General features: G+C 50.5%; 1 protein-coding gene across 1 annotated transcript in view; it reads right to left on the minus strand.

The window, feature by feature from the left end:
- LOC125712748 (E3 ubiquitin-protein ligase CBL-like) overlaps positions 1 to 21506 on the minus strand; it is a 28590-nt gene extending 7084 nt beyond the window's left edge. The window contains 9 exon segments of the mRNA XM_048983148.1: positions 65 to 196; positions 289 to 376; positions 821 to 961; positions 1274 to 1395; positions 3992 to 4148; positions 4616 to 4716; positions 4718 to 4763; positions 15861 to 16108; positions 20709 to 21506. Coding sequence (XP_048839105.1) covers positions 65 to 196; positions 289 to 376; positions 821 to 961; positions 1274 to 1395; positions 3992 to 4148; positions 4616 to 4716; positions 4718 to 4763; positions 15861 to 16108; positions 20709 to 20852 — 1179 coding nt within the window. The 5' untranslated portion in view covers positions 20853 to 21506.
- Positions 21507 to 21574: the final 68 nt, after the last annotated feature.

A 21574-nucleotide genomic window follows, 5' to 3' on the forward strand; every position in this document is an offset into this window, starting at 1 on the left:
GGGAGAAGGTCAGGGGGGATGTGTGGTAGCTGGGGAGAGGGGTGTGAGGAAGGGCGCCCCCTACCTGCCAGGAGGTGAGGCACGATGTACACATGAGGTGCCCGCATGGCTCGATCTTCACGTCCTTGTCGTTCTCCGCACAGATCTTGCAAAGCTGGAAGGTGGAGCCCATCTCGCAGTAGAGCTCGTACTGTTCCTGTAGGGATGGACGCACGCGACATCAGGCAGGTGGGACCAGATGGAGCACGAAATGCCGCATTGCCGTGACGACGGCGGGGACACACCCACCTGCGTGACTTTGATGTGGTCCTGCGGCGACGGCTCACACAATCCGGTCAAGTCTGGGTTCTGAGCGCGACCGTCAGGGAACAGGTAACTGGAGGAGAGCAAGGGGGCGTGTCAGCTGCTGCATTTCTGATTGGTCAGAATTCCTGCTCATTCACAGCAACCAATCAGAATGATGGAATTCCAAAATTAGCATCATGGGTACAGACTTAAAAATACTTTTGTTTTCAACCCCTGACACAGTTCATTTGCCTCTAAAGACAAAATATTTACGCTCACATTCTTCATTCTGGTCACATACCGTCAAAAATGGAAAGACGAGGAACAAGAAGCAAACTAAAATATGTGTGTATTCATTGGCCAAAACAAAGTCAAAACAGGGCCCGACCACATACTGACAGAGAGCCACAATGATTGGCAGAGAACAAAGCATTGTGGGAAACATGTCGAATTTGATTCTCTGAGATTTCTTCCCTCATTGGATTAAAACTGCAGGGGTAACATCAGAAGACAACCATGAGGGGGGGGCCCAAACTCACAATCCTTCCGGAATCCATCGATGAGGGCCTGGAAGAGGGGCTTGTTGTGGGGGATGGTCTGCAGGATGTTGCCGTCCGCCGTCACATAGCCGATGGCCCACTGACCGAGCCGCGTGCAGCTCAGCCTGAAGATGTAGCTGGGAGGGGGGCGGATGGAGGGCAGGGTGAGTTCAGGGAGTTGGGAAGGGGAGACTGGGATCAATACAGCCACCGAAACCACTAACACTGACATCAGGCTCAGGTTCAGTGCATGTGAGGCGTGTGTGTATTGTGATGGGCATAAGGGGTGGGACCACAGGGATAGCTGAAAGCTGATTGGCCCACAGAGTACCTTGTCACGCAACAATTCGAAGCACATCATTGGCTAACGAGAAGACTGGCTCCTTTGTATAAATTAGGACCCCCTCTCCCCTACCATCATCCCCTGGTGCGTGTGCATGGCCTCCTACCTGCCAGGCTTGTGGATGAACTTCTGCAGTCGTGCCTTGACCTCGTCGTACGTGAGGAATGCCATGTAGCCCGGATGGGTCACCGCCAGGCTGTTCCAGTTCCGCAGCAGCGAGGACCAAGGCTGGGGGGGCGGGGGGGGTCGACACACAGACACGCCGAGAGCGTCATGCCAGGGCCCCTGTCACACCCCACATGGCAGATGTGCCAGCTGCAGCCTGTCCCCCCATACTTAGCATATCAGAACATCCTGTACTGCCTGGTCCAAATATAGCCCCCCCTCGCATCACGCGTGAAACAAAGAAGCGATTGAGGATGCACACGACAGGCCAGGCTCGCACGCTCGCCAGCATGCACCAGGCTGGCCACGCCAAACGCGGTAGCTAAAATCAGCTGGGGCGCTAACCAGCAGGTCCCACAACCCCCTCCCTAAAGTGCGAGACCCCCACGATCTGGAATTGAGGCGCGCAGCCCACAGCTGGCCCATCGCTAAGGATACCAGCGTCTCCTCCTCCAAAACAGCACCGCCGCAGAAACACAGCATGTTTACCACAAACCCTCAGCAGACAAGTGATTCGAGGACATGAGAGAGGTCATAATTAATACAGAGGGGCCGGCCTTATCATTGGATTGGCGAGTGATAGGGGCGTAGGCACTCCGGGGACCAATCAGCTTTCAGCTGAGGTCAGTGCACCTATGGCTCCACCCCCACGGACGTGCCAGGGCCTCCCTGGCTTGGATACGCACCTGTACCCCCAGCTGAAAGCGGTCGACAGTAACAGGGGCACAGACGCCATATCCACACCCAGAGGTCACGTCCCCTAACCAGCGTAACCGATATTACTCACCAAAAGAATCCCGCCCCGTATCCCAGGCTATTTAAACTCTGCAGTTTACTCTATGGCGCTATGCTGCTCGCTAATAGCTAATGCGGGCTTTCAGGCTGCACAAAGGGCCCACGGTCACGCTTCCCTCCATGGGGATTATTTATCCAGCTGCTCCGTCTCCAGCAGAATCTGAGAATAACACTGAATTTCCCCCAGTTCTCTGAATGGGCAGATCCTCTCACTCGGCTGAGCTTTCAGAGGACAGGACCCCCCCCAAGAGATTGCCACCGGATGTTGGGATTGGCTTGACCCCACCCCTCACTCGCCCCCCTCCACCAGCAGCTCCCTTTCCTCATTGGGCCAGCACCCCTTAAGCACCCGCAGGGGTGTAAGGAGGGCGTACAGCACGCATCATTGGCCCCCAGCGGGAACCTCGCCTCGGATCAACGCCGGAGAAATGGAGCGGAGATCTAAAGCCTCCCCTCCAGGAGTAGAACCAGGTTCCTTAAACAAATAACCTGCAAATCAAAGAGCCCCCCACCTCCACTTACAGCCCATATTTATTTAAATCACAAAATTAAAATAATCATTAAAAAAAAAAAAAAAAATTTAATCTTCAACCCGTTCATAGAGGAAATGCGATATCTTTTCTGTGACGTTACTTTCCGGAGACCATAAACAGAAACACCCCCCCTTCCCTCCCTGAAACACAGTTAGACATCTTGGGCTAACTGACGCCCCCTCGTCCAACTGCGAGAAGCCCCCCCCGGCACCCCCCCGATTCGTCTTCATCGGCATGCAGGCGGGGAGCGCGACCCCCGATGCACGGGCCCTTCACAGAACACTCAGCTTCTGTGAAACTATTTTGCGGCGCAGCGAATGCCGGACAAAAGGGCGGTGCCAAGCTCCCGGGCAGTTCTCCCCGGCTGCTTGGCGCACACCAACGCCAGCTCACTGCCCGGCCGGCCAATGAGATCATTCTGCTCGCCTGCCAGCCTCCTTGAGTGATTATTTACCCTTGGGCGGGTAGAGAGCTGTGACCACACTGGGTCACTTTGACCAAGTACATTGATCAAGTTCGGTCTGAGCGGCAAAGTTTAGACCCTTGATCCACTATCAAATGATCTCCAGATTATTCCCAACCCCTGCCACTCCCAAAATTCAGAGCAAGTCCCAGGGATTAAGTTGGGAAGGGCATGATGACGGGAGCATATAGACCAGAATCACAGAAGTGCCACCGCACCCCAACAGATAACCTCACTGTTTTTCCCGGGAAAGGTCCGGCAGAATGGCTGGATTGCATTTGGTGGCTGTTGCATGCTGCAGCGCTCAGTGGGTGAACAGTCAGCTGAGAAAGGGGGCGGAGCTAGGAGGCGGAGCTAGGAGGCGGAGCTAGGAGGCGGAGCTAGGAGGCGGAGCTAGGAGGCGGAGCTAGGAGGCGGAGCTAGGACTTGGCCTGACATGTTGGACAGTGGCTCAGTCGCCATCAAAAGGTAATCTAAAAGCTCCATTATAAAACCAAAATAAATAAAAAAAAAAAAAAAACAAAAAAAAATTCACGGTAGACTTCTCAAAATAAAACAAAGGCAGCAAAATAAAACTGAAAGATGACAAACAGGAAGAATGACAAGGCTCCACAAAAGAGATGTCGACAACTTGACATGCGAGTGGAAAGACAGCCGGAGGAATGTAAGCCCCCCCGAAGGCTGACAATCGCTACGACTGTTGTAGTGTATTTCACGGATCAAGGCGTTATGTAAATACCGGGCAGTACAAAGCAGCCATAGAACTTTAACCACTAAATAACTGTAAGCCTGCCAACGGGTGAAGCTTCTTGTCAGCGCTTGGCAGAAAAATCCGGACTACCCCCAAAGCAGAAAGGGGAGCGGTTACCTGGAAGAGCCGGGTGAAGATGTCGAACTCGAAGACAGAGATGTAGTCGTTGCAGGTGAGGTCGATGGTGGACTTGAGGGCCATGGCCTCCAGGCCCGAACTGATGGGGTGGAACTCATGCAGCGCCCCCCGGAACACCTTCCACGGCACGATGGTCCTGCAGAAAATGGGTGGGGCATGGTTCGGGGGCCATGCCGGGGACAGGAAGTGACCTGCGGCCGCAGCCCCCCAGGAAGTCATAGCTACGGCAAACCCACCGACTTCTCACACCATCCACTGCACTGAGCTACTGATTCGCTCCAATTGATCATTTTAGTGGTAATTTTAGTGGTGTGTGTGTGTGTGCGGAGGCTTAGAACATCTGGTTCCACGAGAGCGTAGCTTAGAAAGGATCTAACTGGGACTCTTTATTAAACTAACTAATTCCTAGACAAACTACAGTCTCCAGTTACACTTTTGGTGCTCCAGCAGTTAGCACTGTAGGCCCACATCTTCAGACTTTGGCTGAGCTCCAGGCTCTCCACGGCGCTTTGCTAGATACGATGCCTCCTAATACAAGTGCGCAGTAAGGTGATGATGAAGGGACTCCCTTTCGGGGGTGCCGGATGCTTCCGTTACACTCACTTGTCCCCGAAGGACCTCCTCCAGAACTCGGCGGCGTCCGCCTTGGTGATCCGGAAGTTGTCTCCTTGGAACAGGCCGTTGGGGAAGATGGCCTTCAGCTCGGGCCAGCATGTGGCTGAAGATCAGCGAGAGCTTGGTCAGGTTCCGCCTGAGAGGGGAGAAAGAGATAGACAGAGGCGGAGATCTCAGGTCCAGAGAGTACAAATCCAGACCAGGATTTTGTTTCAACTAACCAGCTGAGTAATCTGTGAAAATCTGGTTCATTTCACAGCTCACCGATGATGTCATAACTCGCATGGCTTATAGATTTACGCTTTACATTATATCATACAGACATACACAGTTCTTGTAAGGGATCAGATTTCTTTTTCTTAAATTCCCCTAAAGTCACATTTTTCATCGCACACTCATGACAAACAGCTCATACCTTCCACAATTCCACTTTGTTAATACGCCACTTCTTTGTAACTAGAGACAATTATTGAAACTGATAGGTTTGCCCCAGGTTACTTGAAAGCTTTATAGTGTGCCCTTCCTTACTGACCAATCAGACCGAGGTGGGTGGGGAGAAAGGCCAACGGGAGGAGCCTCTGTCACATGGGACAGGGACAATGGGGTGATTGGCCCAGAGACTGGTGGTGGGCGGCGCCAGCTTAAAGAAGTTCCACGGGTGTGCATGCACGAGTCACACAATGAGGCTACAAAAGATCGGTATTTTTTACAACAGCAATAGCAGGTTTACATGCTAATTTCAATAATGAGTCTATGAACAGCTCTGACCATAAATCCTGCTGTGGTTACAACCCTTTTAGCACTCGTGCCTGTTTATCGTGTATAAGTCCTGCCATTGTTGTGCTTCACGGTTACCTAAGTGACTTTCCATTTAAATCTGAAGCGCAGCAGGTGAGTATGACAGATGGTGTGTGTGTGTGTGTGTGTGTGTGTGTGTGTGTGTGCCTGCCCTCAGGCACCCCTCTCCCATAACCTGCAGGGGGCGTCTAAGGGATAATAGAGGCACTCAGCTCGCCTTCTCTTCCTCCCTGACGTGTCACATGACTGGGGCATTACAGGGCTTCTTAACCCGCTATGTTACCAAACCCCCCCCCCACACACACACCTTCCTTACAACATTTCCTTCTTCTTCTAAAGGATACCAAGCATTAGGGGGGCAGCGGGGAGGGGGGACATGACAACACATCTCTGACCAGATAAAAGCGGTTCTGAGGGACAGGCAGCAACCAGCCATGATATTTCAGCGAGAGTCTCTGCCCCGGGTGTGTGTGTGTGTGTGTGTGTGTGTGTGTGTGTGTGTGTGTGTGTGTGTGTGTGTGTGTGTGTGTGTGTGTGCGTGTGTGTGTGTGTGTGTGTGTGTGTGTGTGTCCATCTCCACCCATCCGCGACGCGGGCCGAACAACAAAAGCCCCTCTGTGCCCGTCGGCAGGCTCCCGGACGCCAAGGTCCTGGGGGAGGTGCCACAGGCACTGGGTCAGATGCATGGGGGTGCAGGGGATGGGTGGGGAGGGGACTCCTTCCTGGCCACGATGGGGGGCTTGCCGGGGTTCCACCAATGGGGGCACACTGAGCCAATTGTGGGTGCTGCACATCCCTAGCGGGGGGGGGGGGCAGACGATCCTGCCCAGCTGCCATGGAGCAGCTGCACCCCCTGCTCAATGGGCTCCCTCATCAGCACAGCCCCCCCCCCCCCCCCCGCCCCCCCGGATCTTCCCCCCACTGTGAGGGTTCCAGGATGAGTCATCCTCTTCCCTACCTCCCATTGCAACTGGGATGGTCAGCGATACGACAAACTGGAAAAAAAAATAAAGAATAAGAAAGCCTGCGTGGGTACGCACAGCTGAGTGTGACAGAGTGTGACAGAGCAGTGACCCTCGCTGTGCTACTGCAGTCGCTGTGACATGCTCCGCGCGCTCCTGTCTGCCGCGACTTGGGTGCTGACCTTTGACCTGCAGCTGGCTGCTCCCTGTCTCATTTCCTGTTTCCCCGGGTAAAGTGGGGGGGCAGCTTGTGTAACTAAGCCACGCAATCACAAACATACAAACAGGCGGAAAGAAACACACAGAGAGACACACACGCAGACTGACATGAGGCAGACAGTGCATCCCCTGCTCCAGTGCTGCTCACACTTGTACCCGGTTGTTCACTGGAAGCCCAGCTGCCCTCGCACCGAGTTGCACATATGTTTACATTCTGCATCACTTATAAAGCATCACTTTCGACATAAAATGTCTGCTAAGCAAATGTAAATGTAAAAACACAGACAGACAGGGACGACACTGACACACGAGCTCTTGAGGCAGGGGTGTGTATAGAGGACAGCGCTGTGTTCTGGGCTGGTACGCTGCCGGAAGCCGGAATTTATCCAGCAGAAGAAAAATATGCTTAAACATTGCAGAGGACGTTGCAACTGACTGCACTGGGGCTGCGTTTCTGCCGTGTGTCTATGCATGTGTGAGAGACACGATCCAGAGACTCCGTGTAAACCGTCACATCATCAGGTCACAGAGCCGCATGTACTGCCGAGGAGGAGCGTGCCCCACAGCTGAGAACATGCACCCTGCACGCATGTAAACGGCAGCCGCACTGAGGGCTGATCGCCTGGTCAGATGCGCAGGAAACAAACGGCGTCATACAGCACGTCTTGTTGCACAAGCAAAAAACCTGAAGCATCGAAAACAGAAATAGCTTGGCCAGGCAAGCAGTGGAATTTCGAACTTCCCTTCTCAGAGGATTTGTTGATTACAACAGTTCTTTCCACCCCCCCCCCCCCCCCAAACAGCCACAAACCACACTCAACACACACCCCCTTGGCTCTCCAGCCAATCAGTCCTCTGATTAGTAATCTACTAAAGCAAAAACCTGCATAGCCAACCGCCCTTTATGGATAAGATTATCATCCCCGCGTTGCAATATTTTGCTGAGCAGTATGGGGGTGTCCTGTTTACTCTGTACATCGGAGACGTTTGGTACATCTCTGTGGTGCATGTCATCTTCAGAAGTCCTGGGATGATTCTGTAACAGTGGGATTTGACCCTGAAAGTTGAGGAGTACAGAGGTCTGGGGGGAGGTTTTGCTGGATGCTGGAAGAACCAGAGGAAGAGCAGGCTGTGGTTTCTGAGGAGACTCCAGACTGAATAATAAGGTCCATCCTCTCGACAGAGCTGGTGTGTTTCAGCACCGCCTTCAGTCACCCAGCGCTTCAGATGCAAATGAAGTTATGCTTCATCTGCCATTTGCACAAGTACAGGTACATCAAAATGCCTCTTTCATCAGGCTCTCGTTTGAGACACACACACACACACACACACACACACAGGGTTATAATTATATCTTTGTGGGGACTCTCCATTCATTTCTCCAATCCCAACATGACGACCATAACCCCTAACCCAGTCCTAACCTTAACCATAAGTAACCAAACTAAATACAAGACTTATGCCATTTTTAGTTTTTTGATTGCATACACAGATCTTTGTGTGGTCCCCACAACGTCAAAATAACAGGTTTTTAATCACATTGTGGGGGCCTTTTGGTCCCCACAATGTAATAGAAACATAATCCCCCCCACAAACCCATGAACACAGTAGAAAATGATCACAGGCTGAGGCCAAACCCGCTGAGACACTCCCCCGCCCGCATCACTCGTTTGTTCAGGGCTGCTGGTGTTTCGATAAGCTGCTGCTTGCTAATCGTCTGCTACTACTCTCTCAACATCACTAAATTGAGCACTTGTAGTTGAGGTTAGTTTTGGGAGTTATTTCTGTGATTATGGCAGACGATAAAACACCCTTAGGGTGAAACATTAAAGCTGTATCTTATCTGATCTTAAGGATCAGCGGCGCATGCAAAAGCCGAGCGAAGGTCTTTCCCGCAGCTCTGCGTCTCGGCGACACATTCCGACCGCCCACCCAGCTGACCAAAACGCAGACCCCGGATGTCCCGGGCTGCTGCCCAGACGTGGCGTGAACCCCCACCTTGATGATAACAGGGCCACCTTCCTCTTTTAGCTAGCAGCAGTAAACAGGGGCCTGTAAGATGGGAGGGGGGGCTGGAGAAGACCAATTTTGATTGTTTCACTTTTTTGAGCTGGGAGGAGGGGGGAGGGGGGGTGACATCAAGCTATGTCACTGTCTGTTTTGCTTTATGATTTGGCTTCTTCCCATGATAAGCCGGGAGTGGGGGGGTTCGTACTGTGACCCAACATCGCTCAGCCCCCTCTGGCTGCTGTCACTTGGGCCAATCAGGAATGTAGAAACAGATCCGTCCCCCTAAATACACCAATGACTTCAATGCTAAAGAAACCAGGATGTAGGACATTATCCACGCACAGCTAACGCTGGTCCAACAGGCACACGGGCCGGCGCCGCTGGGGGTGAGGCCAATGTGTGGCCGTTCCTGGACATACGGGCGGCACCCGTGACCCCTTCTGGCCCATTAGAGTCGGTACATCCAGGCCCCGGTATACAGCCAATGCAGTCGTGCCAGACAGCTCAGAGAGCGGAGCAGAGGCAGGAAGTGAGTGGGTGGCAGAGGGGACAGCAAGAGTCAGGAATGAGAGAGCGAGCAGAAAGGGAGAGAGAGGCAGAGAGAGAGAGCATGCACTTACGCATATACAGAGGAGGGAGAGAGGGAGAAAGAGATGGATGAAGATGGACACACACACGCACACACACACACACACACACACACACGCACACACACACGCACGCACGCACGCACGCACGCACGCACGCACGCACGCACGCACACGCACACGCACACGCACGCACGCACGCACGCACGCACGCACGCACGCACGCACGCACACGCACACGCACACGCACACGCACACACGCACGCACGCACGCACGCGCACGCACGCACGCACGCACGCACGCACGCACGCACACACACGCACACACACACACGCACACGCACGCACGCACACACACACGCACGCACGCACGCACGCACGCACACACACACACACACGCACGCACGCACGCACGCACGCACACACACACACACACACGCACACACACACACACACACACACACACACACACACACACACACGCACACGCACACGCACACACACACACACTGTTTCACTATGGTGATTGGTCAGGATAAATCACAATCCCAACGTACATCTGGATTTTTGCCCCAAGGCTGCACATTTGCTGCAGGTTTCTACGTTGCCTCCACGGGAGGCACAGACGGTGCAAACTGATCCCAGATCAGACGGGCAACCTCATCAACCCCATTCAGTTGATTTTTCCGTAAATCTTCGCAATACGCGAGTCCTACGTACAAAATACAGGGAAAAAATATGGGAAAAGGATTAAATATGGGGGATCCGGCGTATTGCAACCATTCGGATGTCCAGGTTCACTATGCCGGTGATCAGAAGGTCGCAGGTTCAAATCCCCCGGTTGACAGAGTGATGTCACCATTGAGTAATGAATAAGGCCCTTAACCCCAATTGATCCAGGGACTGTCTGACTCTACTGTCTCCATTGTACACCGCTTTGGATGAAAGTGTTACATAAATAAAATACAAATATTATTCTTTATGTCTACACAGCTGACAGGTCACGTCACCAAAAAACTCAATCTCCTCTACTTGTAGCAAAAGACAGGAAACACACGGCAGACTGAGCTCTTCAGCATCCGCAAATCGGCTCAGACGTGCTGGCATACGGTGCCTCCATGGGGGGGGCGACAGAATGCTTAATCTTTGCGGGGGGGGCTCAAGAGCCAGTTCCCTTAAACAGTTCAGATATGAGGAGACCTCGATTACGGGAAGCCTTCAGCAAACCTATCGATTTGGCCTCGCCACAGCGGCCTGACACTGGGGGTGGGGTGGGGGGTGGTGGTGACCAGTGGTCACACAAAGCAGAATCTGTTGGGAAACCTTGGAAGCTTTCATCTTCCATCAGACGCATGGGGGCCTAAAACAATCTGGGTGCCGCGTTTCCTCTCAGCCCGGATAAACGCTTCTTCGTAACCCCTTCACGCACCAAGACAACAAAGCGCTGTTCTAAAATCGTACATAAAAAAAAAAAAAAAGGCATGACAATAACATTTCTTTTTCTTTTCCGGAGAACCACAAAAGAGAACCGAAGAATTAGAGGCCTGAAAAAGGAGACGGGGTGAGATTAAGGGGAACCAAAACTTCGGGGGAAGGTCAAGCCAGGAAGGATGGTGCTTCGTTAGAAGAGATCCGGCATTTTGACTCCGTCGTTAAAGCTGGATGGTGTCTTCATATGGTCACATGAAGCTTAGTGGCAATCTGGAGGGAAAATTTGCATTGGTACTTGTTAGCATTGCGCTATTAGCATTGCGTTATTAGCATTGCGTTGTTAGCATTGCGCTATTAGCATTGCGTTATTAGCATTGCGTTGTTAGCATTGCGTTATTAGCATTGCTAAATGCAAGTGAAAGCCCTGCAGCGACTCCCCACGCCAAGGGTAGCTCCTCCCCAATATGCTGGAGATAAATTCTCAGAGGGGACAGCAGCTGCCCCCCACCCAGTTGCACAGTTCCTTGCTGTGTTGCTAGCAATCTATAACCATGTCCAGAACATTCTGGGCTCAATTCCCATCCCCGTCATGCCCTTCAGCAATGCACTTACTACTTCCATCTGACCCCACTCTATTAATCACTCGCATGTCACTTTGGATAAATCTTTGTATTAACAGTATGATATTCTTTCCATTATATAGGGAATCATTTTACAGGCTATTATTTATTGATATCTGTTAGGAGCAAAACCTAGAGAACCAGAGCAGAACCCAGTTACTACTGGTGCCGACACACGTCAATAAAACTGACCGATCCGCCCTACCCCCACAGACAAAATGCCCCCGAATCAAAATTTTCTATGGGGAAAACTCTAATCCCAACATGGACCCCCACCCAGCCCTAACCTTAACCAAAGCTAACCAAACAAAACACGAGACTTCTGGAATTTTTCATTTTTTGATTGCGTTCACTGATCTTCCTGGGGACCTGAAAAAGGGTCCCCACAACACCAAAAAAAAAAGGGTTTTGTTACATTGTGGGGGGGACATTTGGTCCACACAATGTAATATAATTACAATTAATATTTGTGTTTGTGTGACCCACTTGCTCGACGGCAAATACAAAAGGCCCCACCCTTAATAAAGGCACCTGCTCGGCAAATCCCGTCCCCGTAAGCTGCAGGAGAAGCTCGACTGTGGGCCCAATGCCGTTTTAAACGCTGCCTCCTTCTGTGTATGACAGGTGCCGGTACCATTGGGTCGCGGCCCCCGCACGTGCCGTCATCCCTGCGACCTCGCAGGAAACAGGTGCGCATTTCTCTTCACGCGAATGTACCTCCTGGCTGTGGGTTCGTTATCTCGTGAACGACGCGGGGTACATCTTTCGGTTTGCTTCTCCGCAGCTGTCTGCTTTAGCAGGTGAGGCGGGGGCTGTGTGTTTTAAAAGACGTTTCCACACACACACACACACACACACACACACACACACACACACACACACACGAAACAACGAGTAAAGACCGCAGGTCTAGGGTAGATGTCAAGATGGACGACATGCCTGACACCCGTCCGTATCTGTGTGCCGGACCATAGCATCTGTCTGGCCATTTTAGCTAAAGAGCTACATATGGTTAGACAGCTAGCTAGTAGCTAGTACAGCTAGTAAAATGGCTAGCAACTAGGGATGCATTTAAGCTAGTTTGTTTTCCAGACCAAGCACGAATACGGATGCTTGCTTTCTGGTACTCAAACACAGCAATACTGCATAGGGCAAAAAAAAATAACAGGCCATAATTTATATAAAAAAAAAAAAAATATTGGGATTAACAATAATATCAATACATATATGTGGTGCTAAGCGGAGCATGTTGTATTTTTAGCTGAAAAATAAATGTGAATCCACGAAAAAACAATATAATAATCCGGTAAACAGTCAGCGTTAACAACACTTGTTTGGTGGGGGGGGGGGGTGCTTTTGATCATTTCTCTCTGCGGAAAACAATGGATTAGTGGACTGGATTATGATTTAAAAACATGTCACAAACCGTGTAAAGCCATTTGAAGCAGTGGTTCACAAGCTATCTGGACTGCATCCCACCTCAGGAATTGCTACACTATCTGCATACCACCATTACGACATTTTCTCCCTCAGTGCTACCGGTTGCTTCACACTGGCTTGTTGCAGAATGCTGCTGCTAGCAGTTTCGTCCCATTCTTTCTTATGTCTGGATTTCAGACGTTTGATTACATTACGTTGTGCTGTATGCACTTCTGTTTGCACGCCCTCTTCATATTTTAGCAGAGCACAGTTTGTGGTCCGCTATGCTTTGGATTTTGGCATAAATACTAATAAATACATGAGTACTTCCGCACCAGAGAGATAATGTGGTCCTGTTTATTTTGCTTGCTAATAATATCAGAGGGGCAGCATGGTGGTGCAGTGGTTAGCACTGTTGCCTCACACCTCTGGGACCTGGGTTTGAGTCTCCGCCTGGGTTACATGTGTGTGGAGTTTGCATGTTCTCCCCATGTCGTCGTGGGGTTTCCTCCGGGTACTCCGGTTTCCCCCCACAGTCCAAAAACATGCTGAGGCTAATTGGAGTTGCTAAATTGCCCATAGGTGTGCGTGTGAGAGTGAATGGTGTGTGCGTGTGCCCTGCGATGGGCTGGCCCCCCATCCTGGGTTGTTCCCTGCCTCGTGCCCATTGCTTCCGGGATAGGCTCCTACTGGGTCGCGGGGGACCGGAGCCTATCCCGGAAGCAATGGGCACGAGGCAGGGAACAACCCAGGATGGGGGGCCAGCCCATCGCAGGGCACACTCACACACCATCCACTCACACAAATTAAACCAACATGAAAAAGAATCGAGTTGTGAAGGTGGATTGCGGAGCTGCCTGAAATACATCGTGATGATGGTATTTTTGCCATATTGTTCAACCTTAATTTAGACAGCAAGAAGACATCTAGACATCAGTAGGTACATATAAATAAGACACAACAATAAAGAGTAACAGTGCAAAGAATGCCAGGGAAAGTTCTGCGTGGAATCCCATGGTCGCAATAATCTGTGAAATGCGACCAAAAAAATTCCTCATCATTTAAAGTCCAGCTGCAGCCCCGCTTACTATGAAGCGCATTTCAGAAAGCAAGTTTCTTGGAAATTTCACAGAACTGAGGTAAACGCACAAAAAAGTACAACAAATTGCTTCGCTCTGCAGGGCAGAGAGCAGAGGATACATTCAGTCGCTACCCAGGCGGAGAACAGGAAGTAAGAGCGTGATAAGGCCTTGCCGAAGGCGTTTTGAAACCAGCTACGTTATATTACAAGAAACCTAATCCGTGACAGTGTCATCTGTAAACTCTCCATTTTATACAAACACACAAACAAACACACTATCGGCCGGTACGGTCGACCTCGGCCTGATGGGAAATCCAGAAAGCCCGAATCATCAGTTGTAGATGTGTCTAAGGCCGAGTGTTTGGCCTTAATGTAAACCTAAACGCACCGCCAACTTCCTGTGAACAACTCTTCTCACAAGAAGGCTGCATCATACTAAGGCAACGTGCGGGAGTTGCCATGAGCCCAGGGGGTTTCAGAACGCCCCTTAAGGGGAAGAAAGGCTTTAACGAGAGGGGCACTAACTTTAGAAGCGTGACACATAGGTGGAAACAATAGATATAAATGTTAGTTCAAAGCAGCTTGGCTTTAAATCCAAAAATAAATGCCTCTGCAAAGAGGTATTCGCTATTTGTGTAAACGACAGAATTGAAGAACAACGAGAGCTTAATTTGTATATCCTCCATTCCTGGGGAGATAAAAAACATGAAAAATCATGCAGCCCGCGGCTGTAATCTAGAACACTGTTTCTCAATCCAGTCCTCATGGACCCCCAGACAGCCCAGGTTTTTGCTCCCTTCCTTCTCCCAGCCCACGTCTATCAAGTATTTGATATTCTTCACTGACTGGGAGCTGCGAATGTCGACTGTCGGGGGGGGGGTCCCTGAAAAAGAGCGGGTTGGTAGCACCTGGACAGCGGGCCCTGAATGATCAACGGAAGTAAATTATAGTGATGTAGGGTCACTCCGCTTCTCAATTCCGCAGTTATAGGGCGTGAGGTCAACACTACCGAGGAAGCGGGTCAAAGGGTATTTGAGGATGAAGAGCAGCATCGTTAAGACAGGACCTCCGGCCCCATGCTTCTGCTTTACACCTAGCCGAGGTGTTCGTTGACAGTCACCCAGCCGCACAGAGGTGCAAAACCGTAACTGACTGAGCTGCGTGGAGGTCGGTACAGGTCGATTTCGACAAAACAACAGGCTTCTTAACTGCTGTACAATGAACCTCAGAATGTCCGCATAACCAGTGTATTCTTCACTCACACACACACACACACACACACACACACACACACAGACACACACACACCCTCAAAACCAGAGAGTTGTACATGGATTATTTTTCAAAGCCTCTGAAGACCTACAGATGCGCCAGCCAGGACACTCAGTGGACCAACACCATTCCTGAGACACACCCATACGAGGCCGTCAGACAGAGAGATGAGCGCGACGGCACTGGGCACGATCCTGGGAACACCAAACACATAGCAGCGAGGCCCCGTGATCTACTCGGCTGCAAACGGCTCGCAGGCGACGCCCTGAAGAAGGGGCCCCGCCCACTTCCTGTCTGGCCAGAAGATGAGGAGATTAGCATGGACAGAGGGTAAAACAGGATCATGGAAACAGCAAGAGGGGGCAGAACTAAAGCAAAGTGAAATGGGGGGGGGGGGTCATCTCTCCTACATTGTCACCTGCTCCCACCCGAACCGTCACTTATCAACAAGGGACACAAACCCAGAAAAACTGAGACCAAAAACAATTTCCTGGCAAACATTTATCCAGATATGACTCAGAAGCAGTTCATTCAGAATGTGATGGGGGGGGGGGGCAGAGATCACTATGACAATGTATTTACCAGAGTCAAGAAGGGAAATGGCTTTGTCACATCAAGGTGGGGGCAACCATCGACTGAATTTGTCAGTCAGATTGAGGGCCAAACCGAAAAGCAGATCATGATGCCCACTATGATCAGGTTAAAGGTCATAGAAGCACTGAACTACAGGTTTGGGGCGTGTCCTTATCACTGTGGGCGGGGTTTGTGTATAATGGGCGTGGTCTGAGTACCATGGGCAGAGCCTGAGTGCTGTGGGTGGGGCCTGTGGGTTACCTGGGCTGCGAGTTCTCCTCATACATGCGCTCCTTGCCCTCCTTGAAGAGGCTGATGGTCTGTTTGGTTTTCTTGGTCAGGTTCTCCATGAAGACGCGAAAGTACTCGTTGTCGCCCAGCGTCTCCATCTTGCCCTCGTAGCGTGACAGGATGGTGCGCAGGTGCTGGTACGTGTCCGGCAACAGGTCCAGGATGTACGGCGGGCTGTTCTTCAGCGCCAACTTCGGGTTCTGGCACAGCCGGACCACCTGAAGGAGACGGGAGGATGGTACAGGAGAAGAACATTAGTGGTGCCTTCTGTGTTCAGCAAAGGAGGCCCAACCGAGGGTCAGGCTGCATGGACAAATGATGTCTGACTTCAGCAAGCCTCCCACCCAAACACACAAACTAATTCAATGTTCCAGATTCAGCTTACCGTAATACAGAATATCTCCCAGAAGGACATTCTGGGGGGAACCTGTATGTCTCAAAATAATCGTCTTCCGTGCAAGTGAATTCCCACACAAGTCCCTTTCACTCAGTAGCCAGCGTAGGCTGAGAGTGCAGGGGGGCGGGGGGACATGTCGAAATCTGCTCCGGAAGTGTGCAAATGACAGAACTGTGGCAAGGAACTCCCAGCCTTTCTCACGCCGAGAGCCCACTGCGAGAGATGGAGGCAGCCGTTTTGGCGAGGCAGAAATCAAATTAAACGATCATATTCCTGTAATGAATTGCTGTTCGGGGTAAGCATTCACTGCAGGCTAGCTGACGTCTGGGAAGGAACAATCCGAGAAGGGCTTGCATCAAGCACGCTGTGGATCTGAGCCTATACTCCAATCACGGCATGAACTCACTGCCCGGGGGCGGGACCTTACTCCCGATAGGAGGGGCTTGCAGTCAGTGACAGGTTCCATAACAGTGGATGACAGGAAGAACCTGCCACTTCATGTTTTTGCTCCCTCCGAGCTTCCTATCAGAGAGTCCCAGCTCCCGGTAGGGAGTATTAGCATTAGTATTAATATTTGTATTAGTATTAGTACTATTCCACAAAAACGGGGACTGGCTATGGATCCCCAAGGATCAGACTGGGAAGCACTGGGCTAGACCATCAAAAAAGAAACATTCTTCCAATACTTTGGAAGTTCCCAGTGTTGGCTGCCCAGTCTGCCCTGTTGCTATACCAGCTTAAACAAAGAACATTATAGGGGGGGCTTCATGGCTCAGGGGGGTAGCAGCTCTTATCTCCCACCTATGGGGTTGGGGGCTTGATTCCCGCTTCTACTAGATGTGTGTGGGTTGCATATTCTCCCGATAAATTTCCTCCCAAAACAAGTTAGGCTAATTGGTGTCAGTAAAATTGCCCTAGGTGTGTGTGTGTGTGTGTGTGTGTGTGTGTGTGGCATCGTACCCAAAGAGAAGTAGGTAGAAGATGAACAAATTAATTATACATACAGGAAACAAATACTTTTCTTTTTATATATATTTGGAGGGGGGGGGGGTCTCTTCATTAAGACCAAAAAAAAAAAATCTGCAAACATACACATCAACCGCTTATCAAAACCATCTCAGTGAAACCCACTCGGAGCTTTCTTAAGGCTCACACGGTGTATAAATATATCCGTGCAGCCGCATCCCAGGCATGCAAGACTAGGCCCCGCCACTTCCTACGTGTCAAGGTCAACGTCCTTTGCACGGACAACACCTTGCGAAAGCTGTTTAGTGACGACATCACTTAAAGGGGATTCTCAGATTCCTGGTCGCCCCAAATGGAGATTAATTGCTTCAGATACATAGCCAGCAGTCTTGTTTGTATTTAAGCACCCCCCCCACAGAAACACTCATCTCCAACGAAACAATGCACTAATGAGGATGCCCTCTCGACCTGGGAATGAGCCTGAGACTTCATTACAGGCTCGTCTCCGAAACACCACGTTAACAAACAGCCGCGATATAAAAACTTGCTGCTTCCGATCTTCGGCTCAGTTTTCCTGTCATCAAAAGGCAACCTCCCACTGGAAACAACAAACACATGCTTCCCGGAATGTGAACTGGTACCGACTGGGTCCGAGCTGCAGGCAGTTGTGTAAATAGCGGAGTTCCTGACCTGTTCCCTGGATAGCAGCAGCCGCAAATCCGGGACTGAATGCATAAAAAGAAAAAATTTTTTTTATCACTTGTGGCGGGGGGGGGGGGGGGGGGGGGGGGGGGAATGGAAACAGCTGAGAGCCGCATTTGGACGGCAAGAGATGGCTTTACCAACAGCATGGATTTGGGAACCCCTGGGGGTGGGGCCAAGGTGATGTCATACAGAGGTCAGAGAGCCCCCCCAAAGATGGAGGCCTCCCTGCCAGGCACCTCATAATCCACACCTCAGGTGGGAAAATTCTGGAAGTACGAACCAAGACACTAAGGATGAAATAAAGACACAACCCCGTGACCTGAGACCAGAAGGATAGACCAGTTGGGGGTCCACGAAGATTACTTTACTTAAGTCCTGCAACCAATAACAGAAGAAGTGCAAACATTTTCCAAATAACTCTGTTTGACTGTTATTCCTTTTATTATTATTAACTACTTGTTACTTTTATGACTGATGTAAATATTAAAAAAAAAACAAAAACATGACAACTCCCTAGAACATATTAATGAATGGTCTGTTGTGTGTCTGCTCACTAGAAAATTCTGGATGCCCCCCACGTACTTAGTACAGGCCTTAGATGACAGTACACCAGACTGGGGAACATCTGTCGGCTTGCTATCGAGATTTTAACACATATATTAGAAATTGCTCTTTCAGGAAGCACAAGTGCAACAAAACACAGAAATGCGCACACATGCAGAACCTGGCTGAAGAATCAGAGTGGATCCATTCTATGTATTGATCTCCAACATACTTTAAAGAGATCTTTGGTCTATACTGCCCTTTTTTTTGGGGGGGGGGGGGGGGCAAAAAATATAACATTTATAAGGTGGTGCTCTTGTATGTTTCGCTATTTTATTTCACAAACCCAGCCATAACTGAAAGTTCGCAAGCTGTCCTGTCCGGTTCGGCGTCAGACGGCCTCATCAGGTGATTGGCTTACAGGGACGCGAGGGCGGAGCTTACTGGGGCTGTAGGTGCCACCACAGAGCCACCAGAACCAGGGTCGGAACACCTGAACCGCAGGCCCAAGTTGTCGACGGGCAAAGGAGAGCTGGGAAATGTGTGCTTCACAGCTCCCACGTGACAAAGGAACTCCACGCGGGAGTGGAAATACCATGGGCTTCTACAGCCAAACTGGGGAATGAGGGGGAAATGACACAGATAGACAGAGAGACGGACAAGCCTATCAGACAGGATCCTGAGCAGAGGCGGTCACCCCGCTGACCAGTCAGGGAGCAGGCAAGTACAAACTCAACACGAAACCACGCGTGCACTGCCAGCTAACCACAGCTGTTACGAGGCATGAAGGTGTCTTCGGAAAGCTAAATTTAAATTTGCAAAAAAAACCTCATTCAAATCATTCATCGTTACGGTCAGAAATCCAGGCAGAAAACAATTCGCAAAATGATTTCCATGAAACGGGGAATCGCACCATGAATGCTCACACACAAAGGTCTTTCAGAGGATACCTGCCAGTGCTAAAAAGCCTAATCTGTTGTGCTGCATTACTGGCACACAGTGTCTCTACTGGAGATGACATGTTAATCTTCCCAGGCAGCTGGCGTTGCCACGGTAAGCTGGTGGCGATGCACCTCGCATGCTGCTTCTAAGGTTCGACAAAAGCAAAATCCTCCAGATTAACGGTGACCTTAACCGACGCTGTTTTTAGGTATTCCACCGCATGCATTCCTCCCCACACACACCTTTATGTACTTATGTTTAAAGTCATTCTTTAACAAAAATTATTATATTCAGATGCGAAAAAAATAACAAACTGGTACAGACTAATAATAATAATACTTTATAGATCTCTGTTGAGAGGCTCCCTCTTTGCCTAGGTACCATATCTTGCTCGCCATTACACACAGACACAGGTGACAGCAAGTTTGGCAATGAAGGGCAATCACCTGTAGCGGTGCCCATGGAGCTGGGAGTTAAGGGCCTCGCTAAAAGGCCCATGTGACTCTTCAGCCGACGCTGGCCTCGAACAAGTGTCCTTCCGATCACAGGCACAGAGACTCAGCCCACTAACCAAAATAAATAGCCCCAGGCTTACACATTCACTGAGACGTCATTTGCAATTCGACCTGCACCACCAGATATATGCAAATAAGCAACAGTAAGTTACGATAAATTATCAGGGGAACCAGCCAAATACAAGTTTTATTAAGTACAATAATAGCACGAATCCGTATGACTCCAGACCCACAACTGTCCATAAACAAATGCAAACCTCACACTTCGATGTTACACTACAAAGATAAAGTAGGTTATTTCCTCTGAAGCTGCCAAAAAAAACTACAACGAAACAAAAGAGCAGATTCTTGTCTAGGTGCACAAAGCCACGCGGAATGAGAGCTTGACGCTCGCGCATCAGTGACAGCACAGCACCTGTAGACTGTGACACCGCAATTAACCCGCTAATTAACTGAAAACCGCCATAGAACACCAGTCCAAAGCTTTGCATTAACACGTTTCTTAGTATTTAGCCCTAGTGCATGCATGCCTGGCTGGCTAATGGGTATCTATATATGCAAACTGACGCAGCCAACCCGTTATGCATGTAGCGCCGCTGCGCTGCTCAACTACCTCGTCGATCGACGTCTCAAAACAACAATCGGTACCGTTAAGTGAAATAAGCGACATGCATCTCGATTGTACACGAACCGACGCCTGCAGGTCCATATAACAAAAATTTGATCTCGACAATCGCCAGAATAACTTACCTTGTCCATAAGCTTCCAGCATTTTTCTACCGTCTTTTTGTCCACGGAGCCCGGCTGGTGATGGGAGTGGAGGTGGTGATGATGGGGCTGAAACGCGTCCTTCATCATGCCGATCAGCCCCCCTTTCTTCAGATTTCCTGCCATGCTTTTAGCTCAGCTACAGCCGACCGGGAAGACCCCGGGGCTGGGGGGGGGAGGGAGTGGGGGGGATAGCCCTCCTTCCCGATGATGTGGGCTGATTTCCCAGGACAAAATTCCTGTATTAAACTCAATCAATAGCTCGCTGGTAGGGATGGGGGTTGTAGCTAAGCAGATGTCCCATTAAAACCCCCCGAAATACGCACGCAGGATGCAAGACCCCACAACTGGGAAAGATATCTGGGTCTGTCATGCAATCATCTGCCCAGCACCGGAAACGAATAAACTGCCGTCCCGTCGCGGTCCCCTTTCAACCCTTTAGGCTTATTCTCCAGTCGCTCCTTCGCTCCGATCCCCTGTTCTTTCCGCCCTACTTGCTCCGCTCCGCTCGTTCGCTCGTTTTTCCGAGCCGTCTTTTGCTCAGACGGGAAGTTTCTGCGAGCGCACAGGACAGGAGGAGGTAAGCTGGCTGGAGAGGAAATGAAACCGGAGCCTCAAAAAAAAACTCCCGGAAAACCCGGATAATTATAAATAATTAAATATGAAATCAAAACAAACTGCTCGCGCAGACAATGTGGAACGGGATAAATAAATAACTGCATCTAGTCAGCTATCTTGCTCAATTACATATAAACACCGCCCTCCATGTCACCCCCCACCCACCCCTCCTTTTTCGTCTTGCGGCCCCAGCGCGCATCCTTTTCCGCTCCTGAAGCCCCACCCAACAG

Source organism: Brienomyrus brachyistius, chromosome 18 (genome assembly GCF_023856365.1).
Source record: "Brienomyrus brachyistius isolate T26 chromosome 18, BBRACH_0.4, whole genome shotgun sequence".
Lineage (NCBI taxonomy): Eukaryota > Metazoa > Chordata > Actinopteri > Osteoglossiformes > Mormyridae > Brienomyrus > Brienomyrus brachyistius.